General features: G+C 48.1%; 1 protein-coding gene and 1 long non-coding RNA gene across 4 annotated transcripts in view; one reads left to right on the top strand and one right to left on the bottom strand.

The window, feature by feature from the left end:
• Window positions 1-22,775, bottom strand: part of LOC135055307 (uncharacterized) — an 82,565-nt gene extending 59,790 nt beyond the window's left edge. For both annotated transcript variants that reach the window (XR_010243713.1, XR_010243714.1), the window contains exon 1: window positions 22,695-22,775. This is a non-coding gene — a long non-coding RNA (uncharacterized LOC135055307). The remainder of the gene's footprint in view (window positions 1-22,694) is intronic.
• A 21-nt stretch (window positions 22,776-22,796) lies between these two features.
• The window catches only part of UCKL1 (uridine-cytidine kinase 1 like 1), a 177,602-nt gene continuing 173,968 nt past the window's right edge, over window positions 22,797-26,430 (top strand). Inside the window, exon 1 of one of the 2 annotated variants that reach the window (XM_063959197.1) lies at window positions 22,797-23,017. In XM_063959197.1, the coding sequence (XP_063815267.1) occupies window positions 22,965-23,017 (53 nt within the window). In that variant the 5' untranslated portion in view covers window positions 22,797-22,964. The remainder of the gene's footprint in view (window positions 23,018-26,430) is intronic. The other variant, XM_063959199.1, reaches the window with a different exon arrangement.

Raw genomic sequence — 26,430 nt, 5'->3', positions numbered from 1 at the left:
TATATGGTGTCCCGGGACAGATGCTTACCTCCATGTCCCAATTTGCCCTTCTCACCAAGGGTACCTCAGGTTCGTGGTACAGAACTGTCACTATCAGTTTCAGACGCTGCCGGTTGGATTGTCCACGGCACCCCGGGTCCTTACCAAGGTAATGGCCGAAATGATGATTCTTCTTCGAAGAAAATGGACGATCTCCTGATAAGGGCAAGGTCCAGAGAACAGTTGGAGGTCGGAGTAGCACTATCTCAAGTAGTTCTACGACAGCACGGGTGGATTCTAAATATTCCAAAACCGCAGCGGTTTCCGACGACACGTCTGCTGTTCCTAGGGATGATTCTGGACACAGTCCAGAAAAAGGTGTTTCTCCCGGAGAAGAAAGCCAGGGAGTTATCCGAGCTAGTCAGGAACCTCCTAAAACCAGGAAAAGTGTCAGTGCATCATTGCACAAGGGTCCTGGGAAAAATGGTGGCTTCTTACGAAGCGATTCCATTCGGCAGATTTCACGCAAGAACTTTTCAGTGGGATCTGCTGGACAAATGGTCCGGATCGCATCTGCAGATGCATCAGCGGATAACCTTATCGCCACGGACAAGGGTGTCTCTTCTGTGGTGGTTGCAGAGTGCTCATCTGTTAGAGGGCCGCAGATTCGGCATACAGGACTAGGTCCTGGTGACCACGGATGCCAGTCTGAGAGGCTGGGGAGCGGTCACACAAGGAAGAAACTTCCAGGGAGTATGGTCAAGCCTGGAGATGTCTCTTCACATAAATATACTGGAGCTAAGAGCGATTTACAATGCTCTAAGCCTGGCAAAACCCCTGCTTCAGGGTCAGCCGGTGTTGATCCAGTCGGACAACATCACGGCAGTCGCCCACATAAACAGACAGGGCGGCACAAGAAGCAGGAGAGCAATGGCAGAAGCTGCAAGGATTCTTCGCTGGGCGGAAGATCATGTGATAGCACTGTCAGCAGTGTTCATTCCGGGAGTGGACAACTGGGAAGCAGACTTCCTCAGCAGACACGATCTACACCCGGGAGAGTGGGGACTTCATCCAGAAGTCTTCCACATGATTGTGAACCGTTGGGAAAAACCAAAGGTGGATATGATGGCGTCTCGCCTCAACAAAAAACTGGACAGGTATTGCGCCAGGTCAAGAGACCCTCAGGCAATAGCTGTGGACGCTCTGGTAACACCGTGGGTGTTCCAGTCAGTGTATGTGTTTCCTCCTCTGCCTCTCATACCAAAAGTACTGAGAATTATACGGCAAAGGGGAGTAAGAACGATACTCGTGGCTCCGGATTGGCCAAGAAGAACTTGGTACCCGGAACTTCAGGAGATGCTCACGGAAGATCCGTGGCCTCTACCTCTAAGACGGGACCTGCTTCAGCAGGGACCGTGTCTATTCCAAGACTTACCGCGGCTGCGTTTGACGGCATGGCGGTTGAACGCCGAATTCTAAGGGAAAAAGGCATTCCGGAAGAGGTCATTCCTACACTGGTCAAAGCCAGGAAGGAGGTGACTGCACAACATTATCACCGCATTTGGAGAAAATATGTTGCGTGGTGTGAGGCCAGGAAGGCCCCCACGGAGGAATTTCAATTGGGTCGATTCCTACATTTCCTGCAAACAGGATTGTCTATGGGCCTCAAATTGGGGTCCATTAAGGTTCAAATTTCGGCCCTGTCGATTTTCTTCCAGAAAGAATTGGCTTCAGTTCCTGAAGTCCAGACTTTTGTAAAAGGAGTACTACATATACAGCCCCCGGTTGTGCCCCCAGTGGCTCCGTGGGACCTTAATGTAGTTTTGGATTTTCTCAAATCCCATTGGTTTGAGCCACTCAAATCGGTGGATTTGAAATATCTTACATGGAAAGTAACCATGCTACTGGCCCTGGCTTCAGCCAGGAGAGTGTCAGAATTGGCGGCTTTATCGTATAAAAGCCCATATCTGATTTTCCATTCGGACAGGGCAGAACTGCGGACGCGTCCTCAGTTTCTGCCTAAGGTGGTGTCAGCGTTTCACCTGAACCAGCCTATTGTGGTGCCTGCGGCTACTAGCGATTTGGAGGATTCCAAGTTGCTGGACGTTGTCAGGGCATTGAAAATATATATTTCAAGGACGGCTGGAGTCAGAAAATCTGACTCGCTGTTTATACTGTATGCACCCAACAAGCTGGGTGCTCCTGCTTCTAAGCAGACGATTGCTCGTTGGATTTGTAGCACAATTCAACTTGCACATTCTGTGGCAGGCCTGCCACAGCCTAAATCTGTCAAGGCCCATTCCACAAGGAAGGTGGGCTCATCCTGGGCGGCTGCCCGAGGGGTCTCGGCATTACAACTCTGCCGAGCAGCTACGTGGTCGGGGGAGAACACATTTGTAAAATTCTACAAATTTGATACCCTGGCTAAAGAGGACCTGGAGTTCTCTCATTCGGTGCTGCAGAGTCATCCGCACTCTCCCGCCCGTTTGGGAGCTTTGGTATAATCCCCATGGTCCTGACGGAGTCCCCAGCATCCACTAGGACGTCAGAGAAAATAAGATTTTACTTACCGATAAATCTATTTCTCGTAGTCCGTAGTGGATGCTGGGCGCCCATCCCAAGTGCGGATTGTCTGCAATACTTGTACATAGTTATTGTTACAAAAAAATCGGGTTGTTATTGTTGTGAGCCGTCTGTTCAGAGGCTCCTACGTTTGTCATACTGTTAACTGGGTTCAGATCACAAGTTGTACGGTGTGATTGGTGTGGCTGGTATGAGTCTTACCCGGGATTCAAAATCCTTCCTTATTGTGTACGCTCGTCCGGGCACAGTATCCTAACTGAGGCTTGGAGGAGGGTCATAGGGGGAGGAGCCAGTGCACACCACCTGATCCTAAAGCTTTATTTTTGTGCCCTGTCTCCTGCGGAGCCGCTAATCCCCATGGTCCTGACGGAGTCCCCAGCATCCACTACGGACTACGAGAAATAGATTTATCGGTAAGTAAAATCTTATTTTCTCTTACGTCCTAGAGGATGCTGGGGACTCCAAAAGGACCATGGGGATTATACCAAAGCTCCAGAACGGGCGGGAGAGTGCAGACGACTCTGCAGCACCGACTGAGCAAACGCCAGGTCCTCCTCGGCCAGGGTATCGAACTTATAGAATTTAGCAAAAGTGTTCGAACCCGACCAAGTAGCCGCTCGGCAAAGCTGTAGTGCCGAAACACCTCGGGCAGCCGCCCAAGATGAGCCCACCTTTCTGGTAGAATGGGCTTTAACCGACTTCGGCACCGGTAACCCCACCGAAGAATGAGCCTGTTGGATCGTACTACAAATCCAGCGTGCAATAGTCTGTTTTGACGTGGGATGACCAACCTTGTTGGCTGCATACAAAACAAACAACGCTTCAGTTTTCCTAGTAACAGCTGTCCTAGAAACGTAAACTTTTAACGCTCTTACAACATCCAGAGATTTTGGAATCGACACTTCTTCCGAAGCTACCGGAACCACAATAGGTTGGTTAATGTGAAATGACGAAACCACCTTTGGTAGAAATTGTTGACGAGTCCTCAATTCCGCCCTATCCGCATGAAAAATCAAGTACGGACTCTTATGAGATAAAGCTGCCAATTCCGATACTCGCCTGGCAGATGCCAGCGCCAAAAGCATAACCACCTTCCAAGTGAGAAATTTTAATTCAACCTTCCGCAAAGGCTCAAACCAGGAAGACATGAGGAACCGCAAGACGACATCAAGGTCCCATGGCGCTACAGGTGGTACAAACGGTGGATTGATATGCATTACACCCTTCACAAAAGTCTGTACCTCTGGGAGGGCAGCTAACTCTTTTTGAAAGAAAATAGACAAAGCCGAAATTTGCACTTTGATGGAACCCAATTTCAGGCCTGCATCTATACTCGCCTGTAAAAAGTGGAGAAAACGACCCAAGTGAAAATCCTCCGCAGGAGCCTTTTTAACCTCACACCAGGAAACATATTTCCTCCAGATACGGTGATAGTGTTTCGCCGTAACCTCTTTCCTAGCCTTAATGAGAGTTGGAATGACCTCCCTGGGAATACCCTTACGAGCTAAGATCTGGCGCTCAACCTCCATGCTGTCAAACGCAGCCGCGGTAAGTCCGGAAACACGCATGAACCATGTAACAACAGATCCTCCCTTAGAGGAAGCGGCCAAGGATCTTCCACCAGCAAGTCCTGAAGATCCGGGTACCAGGCCCTTCTTGGCCAGTCTGGAACGACGAGAATCGCCTGAACCCTTGCTCGACGAATGATCCCCAGCACCTTTGGAATGAGAGGAAGAGGAGGGAACACATACACCGACTGGAAGATCCACGGAGACACCAGGGCGTCCACCGCCGTGGCTTGTGGGTCCCTTGTCCTGGAACAATACCTCGGGAGCTTCTTGTTGAGCCGAGACGCCATCATGTCTATCAACGGAATTCCCCAGCGTCTTGTCACTTCTGCAAAAACCTCTTGATGCAGAGCCCACTCTCCCGGATGAAGGTCGTGTCTACTGAGGAAATACGCTTCCCAGTTGTCCACCCCTGGTAGGAAAACTGCTGACAGTGCGCTGACGTGTTGTTCCGCCCAGCGAAGTAGCTTTGTGGCCTCCGCCATTGCCGCTCTGCTCCTTGTTCCGCCTTGCCGGTTTATATGGGCCACCGCTGTGATGTTGTCTGACTGTACCAGGAGCGGTCGACCCTGAAGAAGACTTCTTGCTTGGAGCAGGCCGTTGTAAATGGCTCTTAACTCTAGAATATTTATGTGGAGACAGGCTTCCTGGAGCGACCATTTTCCCTGGAAATTTCTTCCTTGGGTGACTGCGCCCCAGCCCCGGAGACTTGCATCTGTTGTCAGAAGTACCCACTCCTGGATACCGAATCGGCGTCCCCCCAGGAGGTGATTCACTTGTAGCCACCACAGGAGAGAAATTCTGGCTCTGGGAGATAAACTTATCTTCCGGTGAATGTGTAGATGAGACCCGGACCATTTGCTCTCGCAAGTCCCACTGAAACACGCAGGCGTGAAATCTGCCGTATGGAATGGCTTCGTACGCCGCAACCATCTTCCCCAGAACCCAAGTACAATGATGTATCGACACACTCGACGGCTTCAGAAGTTCTCTGACCATCGTCTGCAATTCCAGAGCCTTTTCTTCTGCAAGGAATACCTTCTGTACCTCCGTGTCCAGAATCATGCCCAGAAACGTAAGCCGAGTGGTTGGAATCAACTGGGATTTCGGCAAATTGAGGACCCATCCGTGTTGTCGCAGGACCGATAGAGACAACTCCACACTTTTCAGTAATCATTCCTTGGACCTCGCCTTTATCAGGAGATCGTCCAAGTACGGGATAATTGAAACCCCTTGTCTGCGAAGAAGAACCATCATTTTCGCCATGACCTTGGTGAAAATCCTCGGAGCCGTGGAAAGCCCAAACGGCAACGTCTGAAATTGGTAATGAGAATCCTGTATCGCAAACCTGAGGAAAGCCTGATGCGGAGGATATATCGGGACATGTAAGTAGGCATCCTTTATGTCGACTGACGCCATAAAATCCCCCCCTTCTAGGCTGGAGATCACAGCTCGAAGGGATTCCATCTTGAACTTGAAAACTTTCAAGTATGGATTGAGGGATTTTAAATTTAGAATTGGTCTGACCGAACCGTCCGGTTTCGGCACAACAAAGAGGCTCGAGTAGAACCCCTCCCCCCGCTGAGACAAGGGGACGGGAATAATGACCCTCTGTAGACACAGTTTTTGAATCGCTGCTAGCACCACCTCCCTGTCCGGAAGAACTACTGGTAATGCCGAAATGAAGAACCGGTGAGGGGGCATCTCCTGAAACTCCAGTTTGTATCCCTGAGACACGATCTCTAGTACCCAAGGATCCAGGCCTGATTGAATCCAGACCTGACTGAAACTTCGTAGACGGCCCCCCACCGGTTCGGACTCCCCCAGGGAAGTCCCAGCGTCATGCGGTGGACTTGGTAGCAGCAGGTGAGGACTTTTGGTCCTGGGCGTCCGAACCTGCAGAAGGTTTCTGTCACAACTGAGGGCCTGAGCTGACGGGAGGCAGCCTCAGTTGTAGGGGCTGAGATGTACCGGAACCTGGGAGGTTGTATCAGACCCCTGGACATGTAAGTAACATGAATAATAACTGCCCGAAGGCGTGACCACGACAACTTGGATAAAAGTCAATGATGTTTATTATGACAACTCCGCAACACAGCAGCAGTAAAAGAAAACGTAAAAGTCAGCAAATAATAAATACAGTTCCTGGGTACTACAGGATGGCAGGAGCCACAGGGCACTGGTAGTGTGAGATAGTTCTTATGATCTACTAGATGGAAAGTCCTTACCAGGCCCGACTGTAGCAATGGAGATAACCCAGGATTGTGCCAGCTGGTGTTCCAGGAAAAGCTGGGTTGCTGAAGGTAAAACAGCTGCTGTGGATACTGGCTGGAACCAGACTGTTGTTAGCACGGAGTGGATACTGGCTGGAACCAGTTAAATAATAAATGAACTTGGGAGCGATGAAATATGAACTGAAATGTAGAATTTGAGAGCGGAGAAATAATAATACCGGTGGAGAGTGGTAAAGTGTAGAAAGGACACCGGCCCTTTAAGGGAAGCTGTACTCTGCTGGAAGCTGATCTGGAAGCAGGTAATGTTGTAGCTGGAAACAGATGAATCCACAATGGATTGGAGAGTCAGGCTACACCGCAGGTGGAATGCTGGTGCGGGTCTCTATGGTGGAAGTCTTGAGACAGGAGCTGGAACCTGGAAGACAATCACAGGAGAGAGACAAACAGGAACTAGGTTTGACAACCAAAGCACTGACGTCTTCCTTGCTCAGGCACAGCTTACTTATACCTGCAGCAAGGAAGGGGTTGGCTAGGCAATTATGCAAAACAACAATACAGACAGCAGATTGGTGGAAATGATCAGATGACAAAATCCAAGATGGCTGCGCCCATGCAGACACTTGGAGGGAAGTTTGGTTTGTAATCCATGTGGTCTGGGAAACAGTAATGGCGGCGCCGGCCACCGGAGACAGGAGACGCCAGGCTGATAGATGCACATTTAACCACGCGGGCACAGCGGAAGCCGCGGCTGATGAAAACACCACTCTGACACTCTGCATGTGGAAACTCAGGAACAGCGGAATCCGGTCCTGGAACGCTGAGCCCGCCTTAGGAGGCATCTGAAGGGTAAGTAATGGCGTCCAGATACCCGGATCGTGACAGCACCCCCCCCTTTAGGAGTGGCCCCAGGACACTTCTTAGGCTTTAAAGGAAACTTTGCGTGGAAATTTCGGACCAAGGCAGAAGCATGGACGTCTGAGGCATTGGTCCAAGAGCGTTCTTCAGGACCATAGCCCTTCCAGTCAATGAGATACTGAAGTTGACCGTAACGGTGACGTGAGTCCAGGATCTTGGCCACTTCATACTCAACGCCTCGTTGAGTTTGGACTTTCGGAGTTGGTGGAAGTGAGGAATGAAACCGATTCAAGATTAGCGGTTTCAACAGGGAAACATGGAATGTCCTGGGTATTTTTAAGAAGGGAGGTAACTGGAGTCTGTAAGCAACAGGATTGATGACTTGATCAATTTTAAAAGGACCGATGTAGCGAGGTGCAAACTTCATACTGGGAACTCTTAACCTCAAATTCTTCGTGGATAACCATACCCGATCACCCACCTTGAGAGCAGGAACTGCTCGACGCTTCTTATCCGCAAACTTCTTGTACCTGAACGATGCCTTGAGCAGAGCTGATCGTACGCTCTTCCAGATATTGGCAAACTGATGCAAGGTGATATCCACTGCGGGAACAGAAGTTGCTGGAAGCGGTTGGAACTCAGGGACTTTAGGGTGGAATCCAAAGTTGGTGAAGAATGGTGTTGAAGAAGATGAAGAATGATACTGGTTGTTATGACAGAACTCGGCCCAGGGAAGTAATTGAACCCAGTCATCTTGAGAGGAGGACACATAGATGCGGAGGAAGGCCTCCAAGTCCTGATTCACCCTCTCAGTTTGACCATTGGTCTGAGGATGGTAAGCCGTGGAAAACTTTAATTTGACTTGGAGGACTTGACATAAACTTCGCCAGAATTTGGCTGTGAATTGAACTCCTCGATCTGAGATAATTTCTTCTGGAAGACCGTGGAGTCGGAAGATCTCTTGTATGAATACTTGAGCCAACTTGGAAGCTGACGGAAGACCGGTGAGAGGAATGAAGTGTGCCATCTTGGTGAACCGGTCAACTACCACCCAGATGGTATTGAACTTGTTGCACATGGGCAAATCAGTAATAAAATCCATCGACAAATGGGTCCATGGTCGACGGGGAACAGATAGTGGAACCAGTTGCCCCGCAGGCGACTGGCGGGATACTTTATGTTGAGCACACTTTGGGCAAGATGCAATAAACTCCAAAACGTCCTTTTTCAGAGTTGGCCACCAATAGGACCTAGAGATAAACTCCAGGGTTTTTTGGATACCTGTATGTCCGGCAAAACGGGAAGCATGGGCCCAATGCATGAGCTTCTTCCTTAGTGTCGGCTTCACAAAACTTTTCCCTGATGGGGGCATAGAGTCCATCCCTACCGTGGAGAATGCCAACGGATTTATAATAGGATGCTTGTCTGAAGACTCTGACTCATTTTCTTGCTCCCATGAGCGGGAAAGGGCATCGGCCTTGCGATTCTGAGAGCCCGGACAGAACTGGAGTTTAAAGTCGAACCTGGAAAAGAAAAGTGCCCATCTGGCCTGACGAGGGTTGAGACATTGTGCGCCTTTTAGATATAGAAGGTTCTTGTGGTCTGTAAGGATGGTGATTGAATGAGAAGCTCCCTCCAACAGATATCTCCACTCCTCTAGAGCGAGCTTGATGGCTAGCAACTCCTGGTCGCCAATGGCATAGTTGCGCTCCGCTGGGGAGAACTTCCGTGAGAAGAAACTGCAAGGATGTAAATGACCATCTTTAGCCCTCTGAGATAACACCGCTCCTACTCCAACGGAGGAGGCATCCACCTCTAAGATGAAAGGAGAGTCGATGTCAGGCTGTTTCAGGACAGGTGCAGAGATGAACCTCTGTTTTAAAAGATGAAAAGCTTGCATGGCTTCTTCAGACCACTTGGACGGGTTAGCACCCTTCTTGGTGAAAGCAGTAATAGGCGCCACAATGGTGGAAAAGTCTCGTATAAACTTTCGGTAATAATTGGCGAACCCTAAGAACCTCTGGACCCCTTTGAGGGTTAAGGGTACCGGCCAATTCTGGATTGCTTGTAGTTTCTCAGGATCCATCTCTAGTCCGGAACCGGACACAATGTACCCTAGAAACGGAATGGACTTGACTTCAAAGACGCATTTCTCTAATTTGCAGTAGAGATGATTGACACGGAGACGGGACAGAACCTCCTTTACCCAGAAACGATGTTCCTCTAAATCGTTGGCAAAAATGAGGATATCATCTAGATAGACCACGACATGACGGTATAGAATGTCTCTGAAGATCTCATTGACGAAATGCTGGAAGACAGCTGGAGCATTGCTCAATCCGAAGGGCATGACGAGGTACTCATAATGTCCGTCACGGGTGTTAAATGCGGTCTTCCACTCGTCACCCTCACGGATCCGGATGAGATTGTATGCACCTCTCAGGTCCAGCTTTGTAAAGATGGTAGCTCCGCTAACTCTGTCAAAGAGCTCAATAATCAGGGGTAAAGGATAGCGGTTCTTGATGGTAATGTCGTTCAAACCTCTGTAGTCGATGCACGGCCGCAGACCACCATCTTTCTTCTTTACAAAAAAGAAGCCTGCGCCGGCTGGAGAAGAAGAAGGTCGAATGAACCCCTTTGCTAGGTTCTCTTTAATGTATTCCTCCATAGAATGCGTCTCGGGGAGAGACAACGGATAAGTTCGGCCTCGAGGTGGAACCTTCCCTGGAACGAGATCAATCGGGCAGTCCCATTCTCTATGAGGAGGAAGGATATCAGCAGAAGCTTTACTGAACACATCCGTGAAATCTTGATATGGAGGAGGTGGAACATCAGACGACCTGGGGGAGGAAGAACAGACAGGCAATACTTTAAACAAACATGTCTCTGCACAGGAGGAACCCCATGCCAGGATTTGCGTCGTCGTCCAATCAATTGTAGGATTGTGAAGACGGAGCCATGGAAGGCCCAGGACCACAGGATGTGTGGCTCTTGGAATCACTAAAAGTGAAATAAGTTCGGAATGAAGAACTCCCACTCTCAGACGAACTGGTAGAGTCCTTAGAGCAATAACAGTATCAAAAATTTTACTGCCATCCACGGCAGTTAAGGAAAAGGAGGAAGGAAGTCTCTCGGTGGGTAGGGACCACCGTTTAACATAGGCTTCAGTAATAAAGTTCCCAGCTGCTCCGGAATCAAGGAGAGCAATGACGTTCCGATAACGTTGAGCAACTTGAAGCGAGACTGGGAGATTACAATCATGAGGAGATGGAGAGGAGATCATTACTCCTAGCCGGCCCTCTCCTGGGCGAGCTAGGGTTTGGAGTTTTCCCGGACGTTCGGGACAGGCATTGATGGTGTGAGACGGAGCTGCACAGTAAAGACAAAGAGACTCAGAGAGACGTCTTCGGCGCTCAGCAGGAGTTAAACGGGAACGGCCAATTTGCATGGGCTCATCTTTAGATGGTGACAGTTGACGAGGAGGAGGAGCAGAAGATTTTGGAGCAGATGATCTTCCACGCTCAGTTGCTCTCTCTCTGAAACGTAAATCAACTTTCGTGCAGAGTGAGATTAGCTCATCTAACTTAGAAGGTAAGTCTCTGGTAGCTAACTCATCTTTAATAAGCTCAGATAAGCCATGCCAGAATGCAGCATACAGGGCCTCGTCGTTCCATGCCAGTTCGGATGCCAGGATCTGGAACTGTATCAGATATTGTCCTACAGTACGTGACCCCTGGCGTAAACGGAGAATCTCGGATGAAGCTGAGGTTACCCGGCCTGGCTCGTCGAAGATGCGCCTGAATGTTGACACGAATGCAGTGTAAGAAGATAGCAGGGTGTCGGACCTCTCCCATAACGGTGATGCCCAGTCAAGGGCGGAGCCACTGAGAAGAGAGATGATGTAGGCAATTTTTGTACGGTCACTGGGAAAATTGCCAGGTTGTAGCTCAAACTGAATCTCACACTGGTTGAGAAATCCCCTGCAGAATCTTGGAGATCCGTCAAATTTTGCTGGCGTTGGAAGATGAAGACGTGGAGCAGAAATGGGTAAGGTGGGTGGGGTTATAGCTGGAGTCACTGTGGTTGACGCACCAGATGCGCCTGATCCACGGAGAGTTGTCTGAATCCCATCCAGCCGAGTAGAGAGATCCTGGAGACAGCGGATGATGTGGCCCTGTGCAGCCTCCTGATGTTCTAGTCGGGCTGCCAGTTCTTGCATCGGCCTGGCCGCTTGATCCTGGTCTCCGGCTGGATTCATTAGGTCAGTGCTTACTGTCACAACTGAGGGCCTGAGCTGACGGGAGGCAGCCTCAGTTGTAGGGGCTGAGATGTACCGGAACCTGGGAGGTTGTATCAGACCCCTGGACATGTAAGTAACATGAATAATAACTGCCCGAAGGCGTGACCACGACAACTTGGATAAAAGTCAATGATGTTTATTATGACAACTCCGCAACACAGCAGCAGTAAAAGAAAACGTAAAAGTCAGCAAATAATAAATACAGTTCCTGGGTACTACAGGATGGCAGGAGCCACAGGGCACTGGTAGTGTGAGATAGTTCTTATGATCTACTAGATGGAAAGTCCTTACCAGGCCCGACTGTAGCAATGGAGATAACCCAGGATTGTGCCAGCTGGTGTTCCAGGAAAAGCTGGGTTGCTGAAGGTAAAACAGCTGCTGTGGATACTGGCTGGAACCAGACTGTTGTTAGCACGGAGTGGATACTGGCTGGAACCAGTTAAATAATAAATGAACTTGGGAGCGATGAAATATGAACTGAAATGTAGAATTTGAGAGCGGAGAAATAATAATACCGGTGGAGAGTGGTAAAGTGTAGAAAGGACACCGGCCCTTTAAGGGAAGCTGTACTCTGCTGGAAGCTGATCTGGAAGCAGGTAATGTTGTAGCTGGAAACAGATGAATCCACAATGGATTGGAGAGTCAGGCTACACCGCAGGTGGAATGCTGGTGCGGGTCTCTATGGTGGAAGTCTTGAGACAGGAGCTGGAACCTGGAAGACAATCACAGGAGAGAGACAAACAGGAACTAGGTTTGACAACCAAAGCACTGACGTCTTCCTTGCTCAGGCACAGCTTACTTATACCTGCAGCAAGGAAGGGGTTGGCTAGGCAATTATGCAAAACAACAATACAGACAGCAGATTGGTGGAAATGATCAGATGACAAAATCCAAGATGGCTGCGCCCATGCAGACACTTGGAGGGAAGTTTGGTTTGTAATCCATGTGGTCTGGGAAACAGTAATGGCGGCGCCGGCCACCGGAGACAGGAGACGCCAGGCTGATAGATGCACATTTAACCACGCGGGCACAGCGGAAGCCGCGGCTGATGAAAACACCACTCTGACACTCTGCATGTGGAAACTCAGGAACAGCGGAATCCGGTCCTGGAACGCTGAGCCCGCCTTAGGAGGCATCTGAAGGGTAAGTAATGGCGTCCAGATACCCGGATCGTGACAGTTTCCTTCCCCTTCCTCTACCTTTTGAAGCGAGGAAGGATGAGCCTTTTCCACGCCTGTATTTATTGTGAAGAAAGGACTGCATCTGCTGATGTGGTGCCTTTTTCTGTTGTGTAGGAACATAAGGAAGAAAAGAGGACTTACCCGCAGTCGCGGTCAAGACCAGGTCAGCCAAGCCGTCCCCAAACAAGACAGTACCTTTGAAGGGTAGCGCTTCCATAGCCCTCTTGGAGTCGGCATCAGTGTTCCATTGATGGATCCACAGGGCCCTCTTGGCTGATATCGACATGGCATTGGTTCTTGAACCCAAGAGACAGACGTCCCTCGCCGCATCTTTTATGTAATCTGCAGCGTCCTTAATATAACCAAGAGTTAGAAGGACATTATCTTTATCCAGAGTATCCATATCATTAGCTAAATTCTCAGCCCATTTAGCAATAGCACTACTCACCCATACCGACGCCACAGCGGGTCTGAGCAATGCACCCGAATTAGCGAAAAATGGACTTCAGAGACGTCTCCAGCTTGCGATCCGCCGGATCTTTGAGAGCTGCCGTGTCAGGAGACGGAAGTGCCACTTTCTTAGACAAACGAGACAAAGCTTTGTCAACAGTTGGAGATGCCTCCCATTTTTCCCTGTCATCAGAGGGGAAAGGATACGCCATGTAAATTCTCTTGGGAATCTGCCATTTCTTATCCGGCGACTCCCAAGCCTTTTCACAAAGAGTATTCATTTCATGAGAGGGGGGAAATTTCACCTCAGGTTTTTTTCCCTTGAACAAGCAAATCCTAGTTTCCTGCACCGCAGGTTCATCAGAAATGTGTGTAAAACATCTTTTATAGCCACAATCATGTACTGAATACTCTTAACTAAACGTGGATGTAACGCTGCCCCAGTGAAATCGACGTCGGAATCAGAGTCCGTGTCGGTATCAGTATCTACCACCTGAGTAAATGGCCACTTTTGCGACCCAGATGGGGTCTGAACCTGAGACAAAGCCTCTTCCATGGACTTTTTCCACACCTGGGTCTGTGCCTCAGACTTATCTAATCTCTTTGATAAGGAAGCTACATTCGAGTTTATCGTACTGAGCAATGCGTCGACAGTCCCAACTCTAGCCCCGCATCCGCTCCCCCAATAACCTCCTCCGGTGAATAAGCTTCAGCCTCAGACATGCCGACACGTAGTACCGACACACCACAACACACAGAACGTCCCTGCTAGGTGACAGGCCTACAAAAAAGCCCAGATAGAGGACACAGAGGGAGTATGCCAGCTCACGCCTCAGCGCCCATATATCGCAAAGAACGATATATGTACCCAGCGCTGCCTTATCCCACTATTAAGCACCACACTGCGGCCCCCCTCTTAAAAAGCCCCCCCCCCCCCGTTACTTGGAGAAGCGTGGAGGTCCCCGCAGCGTCTCTATCCCTCAGCCGCGTGTTGCAGGTAAAATGGCGCCCGTGAGCTGCGGGGCGAAGCTCCGCCCCCTTCCCGGCGCGCTTCGGCCCGCCAAATTCAAAATTGTTTAAAAATGCCGGCGGGGGTCTGTACACGGTGCCGAGGCACCCACAATCTTTGTGCCGCCCTAAGAAGCTCCAGTAACATGCTGCCCAGGGCGCCCCCCCCAGCACCCTGCTCCCAGTGAAATACCGTTGCTGATGTGTGTGGGAGCATGGAGCACAGCGTTGCCGCTGTGCTGTACCTTCCGTCACTGAAGTCTTCTGCCGTCCTGAAGTCTTCTGATCTTCTCATACTCACCCGACTTCTGTCTTCTGGCTTCTGTGAGGGGATTGACAGCGTGGCTCCGGGAACAAGCAGCTAGGCGCACCAAGTGATCGAACCCTCTGCAGCTAATGGTGTGCAGTAGCCGAGAAGCAGAGCCTTGAAACTCACAGAAGTAGGTCCTGCTTTTCTCCCCTCACTCCCACACTGCAGGGAGCCTGTAGCCAGCAGGGCTCCCTGAAAATAAAAAACCTAACAAAAAGTATTTTCTAGAGAAACTCAGGAGAGCTCCCCTAGTGTGCATCCAGTGACTCCTGGGCACAAAGTCTAACTGAGGTCTGGAGGAGGGGCATAGAGGGAGGAGCCAGTTCACACCCAGTCTTAAGTCTTTTTAGTGTGCCCAAGCTCCTGCGGATCCCGTCTATACCCCATGGTCCTTTTGGAGTCCCCAGCATCCTCTAGGACGTAAGAGAAAACAAGGGGCCTAATTCAGATCTGATCGCAGCAGCAAATTTGTTAGCTAATGGGCAAAACCATGGGGGTAATTCTGAGTTGATCGCAGCAGCAAGTTTGTTAGCAATTGGGCAAAACCATGTGCACTACAGGGGGGGGGGGGCAGATATAACATTTGCAGAGAGAGTTAGAATTGGGTGGGTTATTTTGTTTCTGTGCAGGGTAAATACTGACTGCTTTATTTTTACACTGCAATTTAGATTTAAGTTTGAACACACCCCACCCAAATCTAACTCTCTGCACATGTTCTATCTGTCGTCCCCCCCCAGCAGTGCACATGGGCCCTCATTCCGAGTTGTTCGCTCGCTAGCCGCTTTTTGCAGCAGTACACACGCTAAGCCACCGCCTCCTGGGAGTGTATCTTAGCAGAATTGCGAACGAAGTTTTCGCAATGTTGCGAAAAGATTTTTCTGTGCAGTTTCTGAGTAGCTCGAGACTTACTCTTCCAGTGCGATCAGTTCAGTGCTTGTCGTTCCTGGTTTGACGTCACAAACACACCCAGCGTTCGCCCAGACACTCCCCCGTTTCTTCAGCCACTCCCACGTTTTTCCCAGAAACGGCAGCGTTTTTCCACACACTCCCATAAAACGGCCAGTTTCCGCCCAGAAACACCCACTTCCTGTCAATCACACTCCGATCACCAAAACGAAGAAAAAACCTTGTAATGCCGTGAGTAAAATACAAAACTTCTTAGCAAATTTACTTGGCGCAGTCGCAGTGCGAACATTGCGCATGCGCAGTTTGCGGAAAATCGCTGCGATGCAATGAAAAAGAACGAGCGAACAACTCGGAATGAGGGCCATGGTTTTGCACATTTGCTAACAAATTTGCTGCTGCGATCAGATCTGAATTAGGCCCAACGTTTTCCAGGTGGAAAATGTGAATTTGCATTGTGTATATAGGGCCTTATTCATGTTTGTACAGAAAAACCTACGCAATTTTGATTTTTCAGGCTACAGAATTGCTAATCATTGCAAGTGATACAGCCCAGAAATAAAAAGAGCTGCTCACCGGAGAAATCGCAAAGTCTTCAGCAACTCTGTACACATACGTAGCATCGACGCAGAAACGTGCAACATAGACTCCACGCAGACTGGCTGCGGCAGTAGCGATGCTGGCGCCATGTTTCTCTACGTACTTGATTAAAGCTGAAGGCAGATACATTCCCTCAAAAAATGCACATGACACACCTGCGTTTTTGCCACCGTTCCCCTTTTGCTTCCCCAAACGGTCCCTTTCTGTAAATCACTCTGCATTTAAATCCTCGCCGTCAGTAAAGGTACCTTGGCGCGTGTGCAGTGTGCTCACAGTGCATGTGCAGTCTGCCGATAACTGCTCAGTTGTGTAAACGTTGGAATTGTGTACAATCATAAATTAGGCCCCATAGTTCAATATTGGTTATATTTGATAATACAGCAGTACAGGATGCGTTCAGAATCCCGGCGGTCATGTGACAGACGCCGGAATCCTGACGCCACTCAGGAGACCAGATCACCAACAGTTAACATCTCAATGGTCAGTATCGGGGTACGGTTTAGGGCCTGTGGGGGGGGGGGGGGTTATGCACTGGGGGGGGGGGTTAGTCATAGCCGTCACCCCCTGAGGGTTAGCCATAGTCGCCGACACCTGAGGATTAGGGTGTCGGGATCTGCAGTGTTGGGATGCTGCGATCGGTCATGTAACCACCGAGATTAGTATGTATTCCAGCACTACATCTGCTAGAATGTCACTGATGGGTGATTGGGTACAGTACAACCTGATGTCTACTGTATAGCTTGCACCATTCAGTTTTTTTTAACAAGTTTAAGAGCATTTATGTAAATGCATAAATGATACAGTCTACTATCTGTAAGCAGTAGGGTGGAGTGAAAAATCATAAATGTTCACTTTTTTAGAAATCAAAAATGCTTGGGTGTGCAAAAGTTGTTGCTCCATGTACTTAACATCGCCTCAAAATTTCATAAAAATTGGATGTCATCTTGAGGTGCCACAGGGTGTTAAAAGTTTTGATAAAAGGTATAAAATTTAATTTTTTTTTTTATTCCATGAATTCCATTATTTCAATAAGCTTGGGTATTAAAAATGTTAAGACTGATGCAGGGCCGGTTCTTGCCCTTTTGGCGCCCCAGGCGGGAAATAGGGGTGTGGCTTCATACAGGGGGCGTGATCAGTCACGCCCCCTGTACAGTAGAGTAGCGCCGCTGAAAAAAAAAATGCTTACTATCCCCGCTCCCGACCGCTGCAGACCTCCGCCGGCACCGCTCCTCTCCTCGGATCTGGCATAGACAGACACTAGAGGTCAATTATGACCCCTAGCGTCTGTGTCAGTCCCACAATGCTGTGCGGTGCGCAATGACGTCATCGCGCACCACACAGCAAAGGTCCTCTCCACGAAGGGAAACTAGACACGTAGCGGCTAGTTCCCTTCACAGCGGGACCAGCGGGGGACACAGCGGGCAGCGGGTGGCACAGTAGTAGCGGATCTTGCCATGGTGCGGCGCCCTCCGGAAGGCGGCACCCCGGGCAAAAGTCCTGCTTGCCCGCGGCAAGATCCTGATAAAGCTGATTATCTTTACAGGAATGAAAGCTATACCTTAAACACACCTTAAACCTTTAGCCGCTGCGGCCGCTATACTTAATTCACACTACGCACCTTTTACGCTATCAGCGTAAAAGGGTTCCGTAGTGTACGGACTTTGCGTACACACGCCGCGCTGACGGTACAAAGTACTTGCAGCGCATACACACCCAGAGATACACTTTAAACCTTCTACAGCAATGCTATGCAACAATAGTAATAATACACTTTAAACCTTAGCAGGGCAATGAGCACACGACACCAATTGTGATTAACCGCTGGGTTCCGACACCACAGTGGATTATTTCTGAAAGGGGGTTTACAATACAAATTATACACTACAATACAAGACAATATATATAACAGAATAATGGCTACAGTCAATGTACATACGTGAGAATATTCGTATGCGCTTCCTGGTCCAGTCCTCCGTAATCAAATAGATAACGTTGTGAGTCTTGTGTCTGGCCGGCCTGCAGCAGGCTTTATTTATACAAGTCTTCCAAAAGCAATACAATGGATACTGTAGTCCCTTTGTCCATTGGACACAGGGATGTACTTTTACAGTACAGGAGAGGTCATAGGTTGATTTGAAAAGGTAGGCGATGTCTTTCTCAACTGCTCTTGTGGGTGGTCTCCTCTGGATTCCCGCCGCATACATAATATACAGTAAATACAGTTTATATCTATATTCTGCTTCTGCACATAACTATCCGCAGGAACATGCGATCTTCCATGCGATCTTCCGCAGACCAACACCGGACTGTTCCCTTAAAATACCCTACAGCTGCATACCAAATACCACCTTATAACCTTAGTCTGTCCCCTCTTATCCTGTAAAGGTGAATCCCTTTGTTCTGCAACCATTTAAACAGCTATAACTTTCTGATGTGGTGCAAGGAGACTATGGGGTATATGCAATTGCGGTCGAATTCCCGAAAATGTCGAAAAACGGGACATTTTCACCAAAAAAAAAAAATTCGACAATGCAATTCAGTACTTTTCGACAAAAAAACAGACTTTCCAAATTCGACTTTTGGAAATTCGACATTTGTCAAATTCGACATTTCTGCAATGGTACAAATGCGGCAATTCGACAAAAGTATATTCAATTGAAGATTGTAAACAACAACAGTGCTTTTAGACAGTAAATTCGTCATTTTCAATCCGCCACACTTTGCTGGCGGAATCTAATCAAAATTTTTTTTATTGGTAATAGCATATCTATGTATATTAGAAGGGATTAGGTACTTGGTTTGTCTATTTTGGAGGCACAAGTATTATTTATATATTTTTAAAAATATATATATATTTTTTAATGGAATGGAAAAAATCAGAAAAAAAAAATGCGTGGGGTCCCCCCTCCTAAGCATAACCAGCCTCGGGCTCTTCGAGCCGGTCCTGGTTCTAAAAATCCGGGGGGAAAACTGACATGGGATCCCCCGTATTTTTAAAACCAGCACCAGGCTCTGCGCCTGGTGCTGGTGCAAAAAATACGGGGGACAAAAAGCGTAGGGGTCCCCCGTATTTTTTACACCAGCATCGGGCTCCACTAGCTGGGTAGATAATGCCACAGCCGGAGGTCACTTTTATACAGCGCCCTGCGGCCGTGGCATTAAATACGCAACTAGTCACCCCTGGCCGGGGTACCCTGGAGGAGTGGGGACCCCTTCAATCAAGGGGTCCCCCCCTCCAGCCACCCAAGGGCCAGGGGTGAAGCCCGAGGCTGTCCCCCCCATCCAAGGGCTGCGGATGGGGGGCTGATAGCCTTTTGAAAATTGAAAGAATATTGTTTTTCCAGTAGTACTACAAGTCCCAGCAAGCCTCCCCCGCAAGCTGGTACTTGGAGAACCACAAGTACCAGCATGCGGGAGAAAAACGGGCCCGCTGGTACCTGTAGTTCTACTGGAAAAAATACCCAAATAAAAACAGGACACGCACACCGTGAGAGTAAAACTTTATTTCACACATGTCGACACACGCCGACCTCTGTCCACTTGTCCAAGTAGAATCCACGGTGTACCTGAAAATAAAATTATACTCACCTGATCCAGTGTCCTGTGGTCTTTTATTATAATCCTCGTACTTGGCAAAAAAAAAAAAAAACGAACACCCGGACCAGGCGGACTGAAAGGGGTCCCATGTTTACACATGGGACCCCTTTCCCCGAATGCAGAGACCCCCTCGTGACTGCTGTCACAGAAAGGTCTCTTCAGCCAATCAGGAAGCGCCACTTCGTGGTACTCTCCTGATTGGCTGTATGCGCGTCTGAGCCGGCAGACAGCGCATCGCACAGCTCCCTCCATTAGTTTCAATGGTGGGAACTTTGCGGTCAGCGGTGGGGTTACCCGCGGTCAGCCGCTGACCGCGGGTGACCTCACCGCTGACAGCAAAGTTCCCACCATTGAATATAATTGTAAGGCTTTGAGATGCGCTGTCTGACAGCTCAGACGCGCATAGCCAATCAGCAGAGTGCCACGACGTTGCGCTCGCTGATTGGCTGAAGGGACCCTCTGTGACAGGAGTCACGTGGGGTCCCGGCATTCGTGGAAAGGGGTCCCATGTGTAAACATGGGACCCCTTTCAGTCCGTTTGGTCCGGGTTGCCGTTTTGTTGTTTTGCCAAGTACGAGGATTATTTAAAAAGATCCGGACACTGGATCAGGTGAGTATAATTTTATTCACAGGTACCCCGGATTCTTCAGTGACGAGGGGGGCGTGGCAGTCGGCGGGTCAACATAGGTAAGTATGTGTGTGTCGACATGTATGAAATAAACTTTTACTTTCACGGTGTGTGTCTCCTGTTTTTATTTGGGTATTTTTTTTCCAGTAGAACTACAGGTACCAGCGGGCCAGATTTTCCACCTGCATGCTGGTACTTGTGGTTCTCCAAGTACCAGCTTGCGGGGGAGGCTTGCTGGAACTTGTAGTTCTTCTGGAAAAAACAGTATTCTATCATTTTTCTCAAGGCTATCAGCCCCCCATCCGCAGCCCTTGGATGGGGGGGACAGCCTCGGGCTTCACCCCTGGCCCTTGGGTGGCTGGGGGGGACCCCTTGATTGAAGGGGTCCCCACTCCCCCAGGGTACCCCGGCCAGGGGTGACTAGTTGGATATTTAATGCCACGGCCGCAGGGCGCTGTATAAAAGTGACCCCCGGCTGTGGCATTATCTGTCCAGCTAGTGGAGCCCGATGCTGGTGTAAAAAATACGGGGGACCCCTATGTTTTTTGTCCCCCGTATTTTTTGCACCAGCACCAGGCGCAGAGCCCGGTGCTGGTTTTAAAAATACGGGGGATCCCTTGTCAGTTTTCCCCTCGTATTTTTACAACCAGGACCGGCTCAAAGAGCCCGAGGCTGGTTATGCTTAGGAGGGGGGACCCCACGCAATTTTTTTCAGGTTTTTTTTTTTAACACTTTTGTGCTGTCCATGAAGTCTAATCCAGGACGCACACTATTCGTCAATTGGTCCGTTTTTCGACAGCGGGACTGTTGAATCCGTTTTCTATTGAATATGTCGAATTTGGGTCCCGGCGGCCGGGATTCGACTGTCGAATTGTGTCGAATCCAAAAACGGTTGAATTCCAGCCGGAATTCGACCGCAATTGCATATACCCCTATATAGTAAAAGTATACGCACCAGTTTGGTTTGAAATCAAAACGCTGCCAGAAGTTTGGAATGGACCCCGACATCTGTGGAAATTGATTTTCTTCAGCAGATACCTTCTTGAAAGTCTGAAAAAAGTTGTTGATCCTGTGATGCAGAGAAATGCGTATTTCGCGCATCCTGAAAATATGTTGCTAGCTATGCTAACTGATAACAGAGCGACTATTAGAAAACTGTCTTTTCACCGAATCCTAAAGATTAGAAACGAGAACAAAGTTATGAAGCAAATCAGAAAATTCAAGGTTCCTGAGCTGAACTTTGCTGCTTCGGAATATTTCAAAATGATAGGTCACGAATGCTACACCAATGATGATTATGAACCGCTCTTAACACGATCGATCAGCCGAGAAATTATCGAGAGATGTATCCCCAACAATGAGCTACTGACATTCCCCAGATTTTTGAGTCACACGCACAAGCATGGGGTTCGTTTAGTAACAGAGGCTGCTGCAGCAGTCTGTGAACTCGAAAGAGATGGGTACATTAGAACCTGGTTGAAATCTAGAGACATCATGGCTCAATTTAACAAAAAATCGGATTTTAACTTGGCGTGATTTTTAACTTTTAATGTTTTCTATTTTAGAGTAGTATTTTGTTGTTTTGTTATTGTTGTTTTTTTGAATTTTTAGGTTTTTGAATTTAGAAACAAGAGTACAATAAAATTCGAGATAGATCCTTTCCTATAAATAAAAATATTTGCTTTATATTTTTTCCATTTTTTCCGTTTATTTATTCAATTTTCTCAATTTTTAGCTGTCTTGTGGCACCAAAACAGATTTTATAAATAAGTATCCATATTTATTTTCTTACAATTTGTACTTGTACTAACACTTTTAGCACCCAAGCTATATGAAGTTTGAGATGACTTAGGTATGACAACTCCATAATGAAGATACTCTTTTTTCAAAAAATGTGTTCTCTTTAGGACCATTGTGGCACCTGAAGATATGAATTGACCTAAAAAATGTAAATATGGAGTAAATACACACACAATGTAACAACTTTCGCCATCCCAAGTTATTCGATATCTTGAAAAAAAAATGTTTCACTCCACCCTAGTAAGCAGGGCAATCCAATGTCCCAATTCCTACAGCCATATATAGATCATAAATCTGCAGTAATAGTTTGTGTAAAATAAAACTCTGTGGTTAACAGAGAAATATTGTAATTAGCCATCTTGTTTCAATGACTTGTGGTTGTTATATCTAGGTGTACCATACTATCCCTTTAAACCGGGCTGTTCATTAATGGATTACAAAAGGTAAAACAAGGGGACATGCAGGCTTGAAGTCAGCCAGCCACAGAATCTGTGTAATTCATTAGTATCCCAGTTAGAAGGGATGGTATTGTAAGCCTAGTTCTATCAGCTTTCCATCATCTTTACGTGAACACATTTAACAATAGTCAATGTGTATGGCAATTAATTAACCGTCCTCACGTTAAGACCTGTGGTTTTTTTTTTCATGGGCCATATAAATGAGTCAGCCCCCTGTGTCTGAATTAGCATTTTACTCACTGATCTTACAGCAGGTCATCCTGCAGGCAGAGAGATACATAGCACAGCAACCCCCATCCCCCGCAGGCTCACTAGCAGCTCAGCACTCCATAGCTCCAGACTGATGCAGACAACATAATCAATCAAAGATCAGTGATGCAGGCAAAGCAGCATACAGAGATTACAAACAGCTAGGAACAGAGTGATCGCAACCACACAGTGCTGCAGGGGAGGGGGTGATTGCTCCAATCCGCCACTGCTGCAGACTCCTTCTCTGTGACATTCCAAGGAATGGCGGAGCCTGAGAGGGCACAGCCTAGGAAAGAGGCTGGGAGCAATGAAAGGTGAGAAGGAGCCCCGGACAAGGAGAGGTTACTAGGGCTTGTGTGTGGGCAACTTCGTAATAAGTAGTGTCAGTGGTGACACCCTAAGAGCAAATCCTAGTGCTGGTGACTAGCTGACTGCTCTGGGACATGTGGCTTCCTACATGTGAAATTACAAATCACAGCAGACCCTTCTATCCACATGGCATGCTGACACTTGTAGTTCCACAGTAACTGGAAGTCACTAGATGGTTTATCCCTCCCATAGATTTATGCAGATTACCAAAGCATGGTCTAATGTCACTAATCACTACATGTCATCTAGGAAGCATTGCAAATGCTAGTTGCATTGTTCCTTAGGAGTATTTAGGGGTGTTAACCAATTAGATGCGGTTTCGCAATATTATACTGTATTGGTAAAAAACTTGGTATCCAGTTAACTTTGAAAAGTTATCCCGATAAGTCTTCATAGGGTTTATTGCAAATTTCTCTTCACCATCCGTGAGCAGAGGATAAGTAGAGCAAAATCCCGATTTTAAGTTACGAATGTTTGGATTTGGGGGGTAATTCAGACCTGATCGCTGCTGTGCATTTTTGCACAGCGTGCGATCAGATCTGAACTGTGCATGCACGACGGACTGCAGCAACAAGGATCGCCAGTCAGCGATGGGATGGTGCGATAAATCCAATTGCACGGGTGTTCGCAAGGTGATTGACAGGAGGAGGCTGTTTGTGGGTGCAACTGACCGTTTCCAGGGAGTGTCCAGACAAACGCAGGCGTGTCAAAGCGTTTGCAGGGAGGGTGTCTGACTTCAGCTGCGGCCCCGATCAGCAAGAAGCAATTGCAGCGGCTGAGTAAGTCCTGGGCTGAGCAGAGACTGCACAAAATCAGTTTATGCAGCTCTGCTACACATCCGGACGCACACTTGCACAGCAAATTCATCCTCCCCCTGTAGGCGGCGACTATCTGATCGCAGGGCAGCAAAAAATGCACCCCCTTGGTTCAGAACTCCTGGGACTCCCCCCTGAATGACTAATTTGGAACTTACGTGTTTTTCATTATTTTTAATAAGCGCCTTGAGTCCTGTTGGAGAAAAAGTGCTATATAAATAAAATTATTATGAATTGGCCAGTAACATGTCATTGTTGGGGTAAAAAAATGCAAAGTGATGGAAATTGGGGTTATGATTAGGACAAGTGTTTTTAGACTTGCAGGTGGCATTAATCTATCTGTCCCCTAAAATGACCCAAATATATACTTATAACCATTTTTAAGTACCCCAAATTTAATGAGAGCACTTATTTTGCTGAAATAAAAATCTATAATTTTACCACATTTTTAAAAATAAATGCTAATAACAGCCATTTGACCCAGTGGCGATAAGCTGATTTTTCAGGAGATAGGTGTGATAACCTTAGCCGCCATTGCGGATCGAGTTATCGCAGCTAATTGGATACCCCCTTAAACCTTTGGAGTGTTTTACATTCAAGAAAGGGATTATTAAATAAATGAAAGGGTTTACAATCGCACTTTTATGGGGAAGGTCCCAGTTTTACAGGAGAGTACACAGACTATTAGTTCCTCCAAAAGGGTTTTGGGATAGATACCTTAAGGTGAGGTTTGTCAAAGCTGCCGATGATCAGTGGCTTTGATCGATCGTTTTAAAACAAGCTTTAAAGGTAAAAGTACGGAGCGCTTGTAATGATAATAATGTTATACTGTTTAGGTCAAATGCTGAAAAAAAGGAATTGTGGTTAGATAAAAGAAATGTTTAAGCTCTTTTAGTGATTTTGTTTAAAAAGTCCCGATAGCATATAGTCAGTCCGCTTTTTTCAACAGTATTGTGAGGGCCCAGGCGGGCGTTTTAACTTTCCCTACCCTACCTGCGGTCCTCTGGTTGTAGTAGCGGCTTTCCAAACTCCGCCGGGGGCATCTCTCTCTCTCCTAACCGGAAGTTCGGACGGCGCTGCGGAACGTCAATTCCGGGTGACGCGATACGGGGCTTCTGGTGTCCACGCTATTTATTCTCCCTCCAGGGGGGTCGTGGACCCCCACGAGGGAGAATATCTGTCGGTATGCCGGGTGTCGGGATTCCGGCGCCGGTATACTGTGCGCCGGGATCCCGACATTCGGCGTACTGAAGATCACCCGTAATAAAGACCCAATGTCCGCTAAATCTCCTGATTGAACCGCATAACAGTTATTGTCCTCCCCTTATACATCGCAACAACCTCAACCAATGACTTTCCCTTCAAATGAACACAAAAACATATATAGATAAGACTTGACAACTTTATTAAACATAAAGGAAGATGGTAGCAAAGAAAACAGCACTTCTAATGTCACCTCTAGCCACAGCAAAAAACTACTTGGGTTAACGGGAAGCGGATACGTGGCTGGCGCACGGGCTTCCGGTGGTCAGCATACCGACGCCGGTATCCTGAAGACTCATAATACTGCCAGCCACAATACCAATTAACAGGGGCTATTCCTACTCGTGGGTGTCCATAACACCCATAGAGTGGGAATAGAACACCGAGTCCGCAGTGTGGCGAGCACAGCGAGCCCGCAAGGTGCTTTGTTGCGTTCACCCCCATGCCGGCATTCTGGCGGTCGGGATCCCGGCATCTGTATGCTGCCTGCCGGAATCCCGCACGCCGGCCACGTAACCCCAACCTAGGTCAATCACTCATGACCAACTCTTTGCCCTGAGGATCCCGCCCACTTTCCCTTGGCTTTTCACAAAGGTTTCCCCTTGTGCACTTTGTTGTACGCTGTAACCGCAACTTTAATTGGGTGTCCCCGTTGACATTCCTTGTGCCCCCCCAAAGGCTGCTAACTGCAGTGCACAGCCTTACACCATCACTGTAACCCTTCACCACCCAATTTCATGTCTGTTTATAAACTATATCTGCTTCATGTAATGTCAAGGGTGATCCTAGCCCTTTCCCTGCTTTTAGCAATGTTTACACAAATAAGCATTTGTATTAGCTTAAAGTAAAATAAAATTCTAATTTCTCTAACGTCCTAGTGGATGCTGGGGACCCCGTAAGGACCATGGGGATAGACGGGCTCCGCAGGAGACATGGGCACTTTAAGAAAGAATTTAGTTCCTGGTGTGCACTAGCTCCTCCCTCTATGCCCCTCCTCCAGACCTCAGTTTGATACTGTGCCCAGACGAGCTGGGTGCTCTTCAGTGAGCTCTCCTGAGTTTGCTGAGAGAAAGTATTTTGTTAGTTTTTTTATTTTCAGGGAGCTCTGCTGGCAACAGACTCCCTGCATCGTGGGACTGAGGGGAGAGAAGCAGCCCTACTCTCTGAAGCTAGGTCCTGCTTCTTAGGCTACTGGACACCATTAGCTCCAGAGGGATCGTACGCAGGATCTCACCCTCGTCGTCCAATCCCAGAGCCGCGCCGCCGCCCCCCTCGCAGAG

Source organism: Pseudophryne corroboree, chromosome 3 (assembly GCF_028390025.1).
Source record: "Pseudophryne corroboree isolate aPseCor3 chromosome 3, aPseCor3.hap2, whole genome shotgun sequence".
NCBI classification, from domain to species: Eukaryota; Metazoa; Chordata; class Amphibia; order Anura; family Myobatrachidae; genus Pseudophryne; species Pseudophryne corroboree.
Note: the sequence above shows the minus strand (reverse complement) of the source record. Positions and strands in the feature narration are given on the sequence as shown.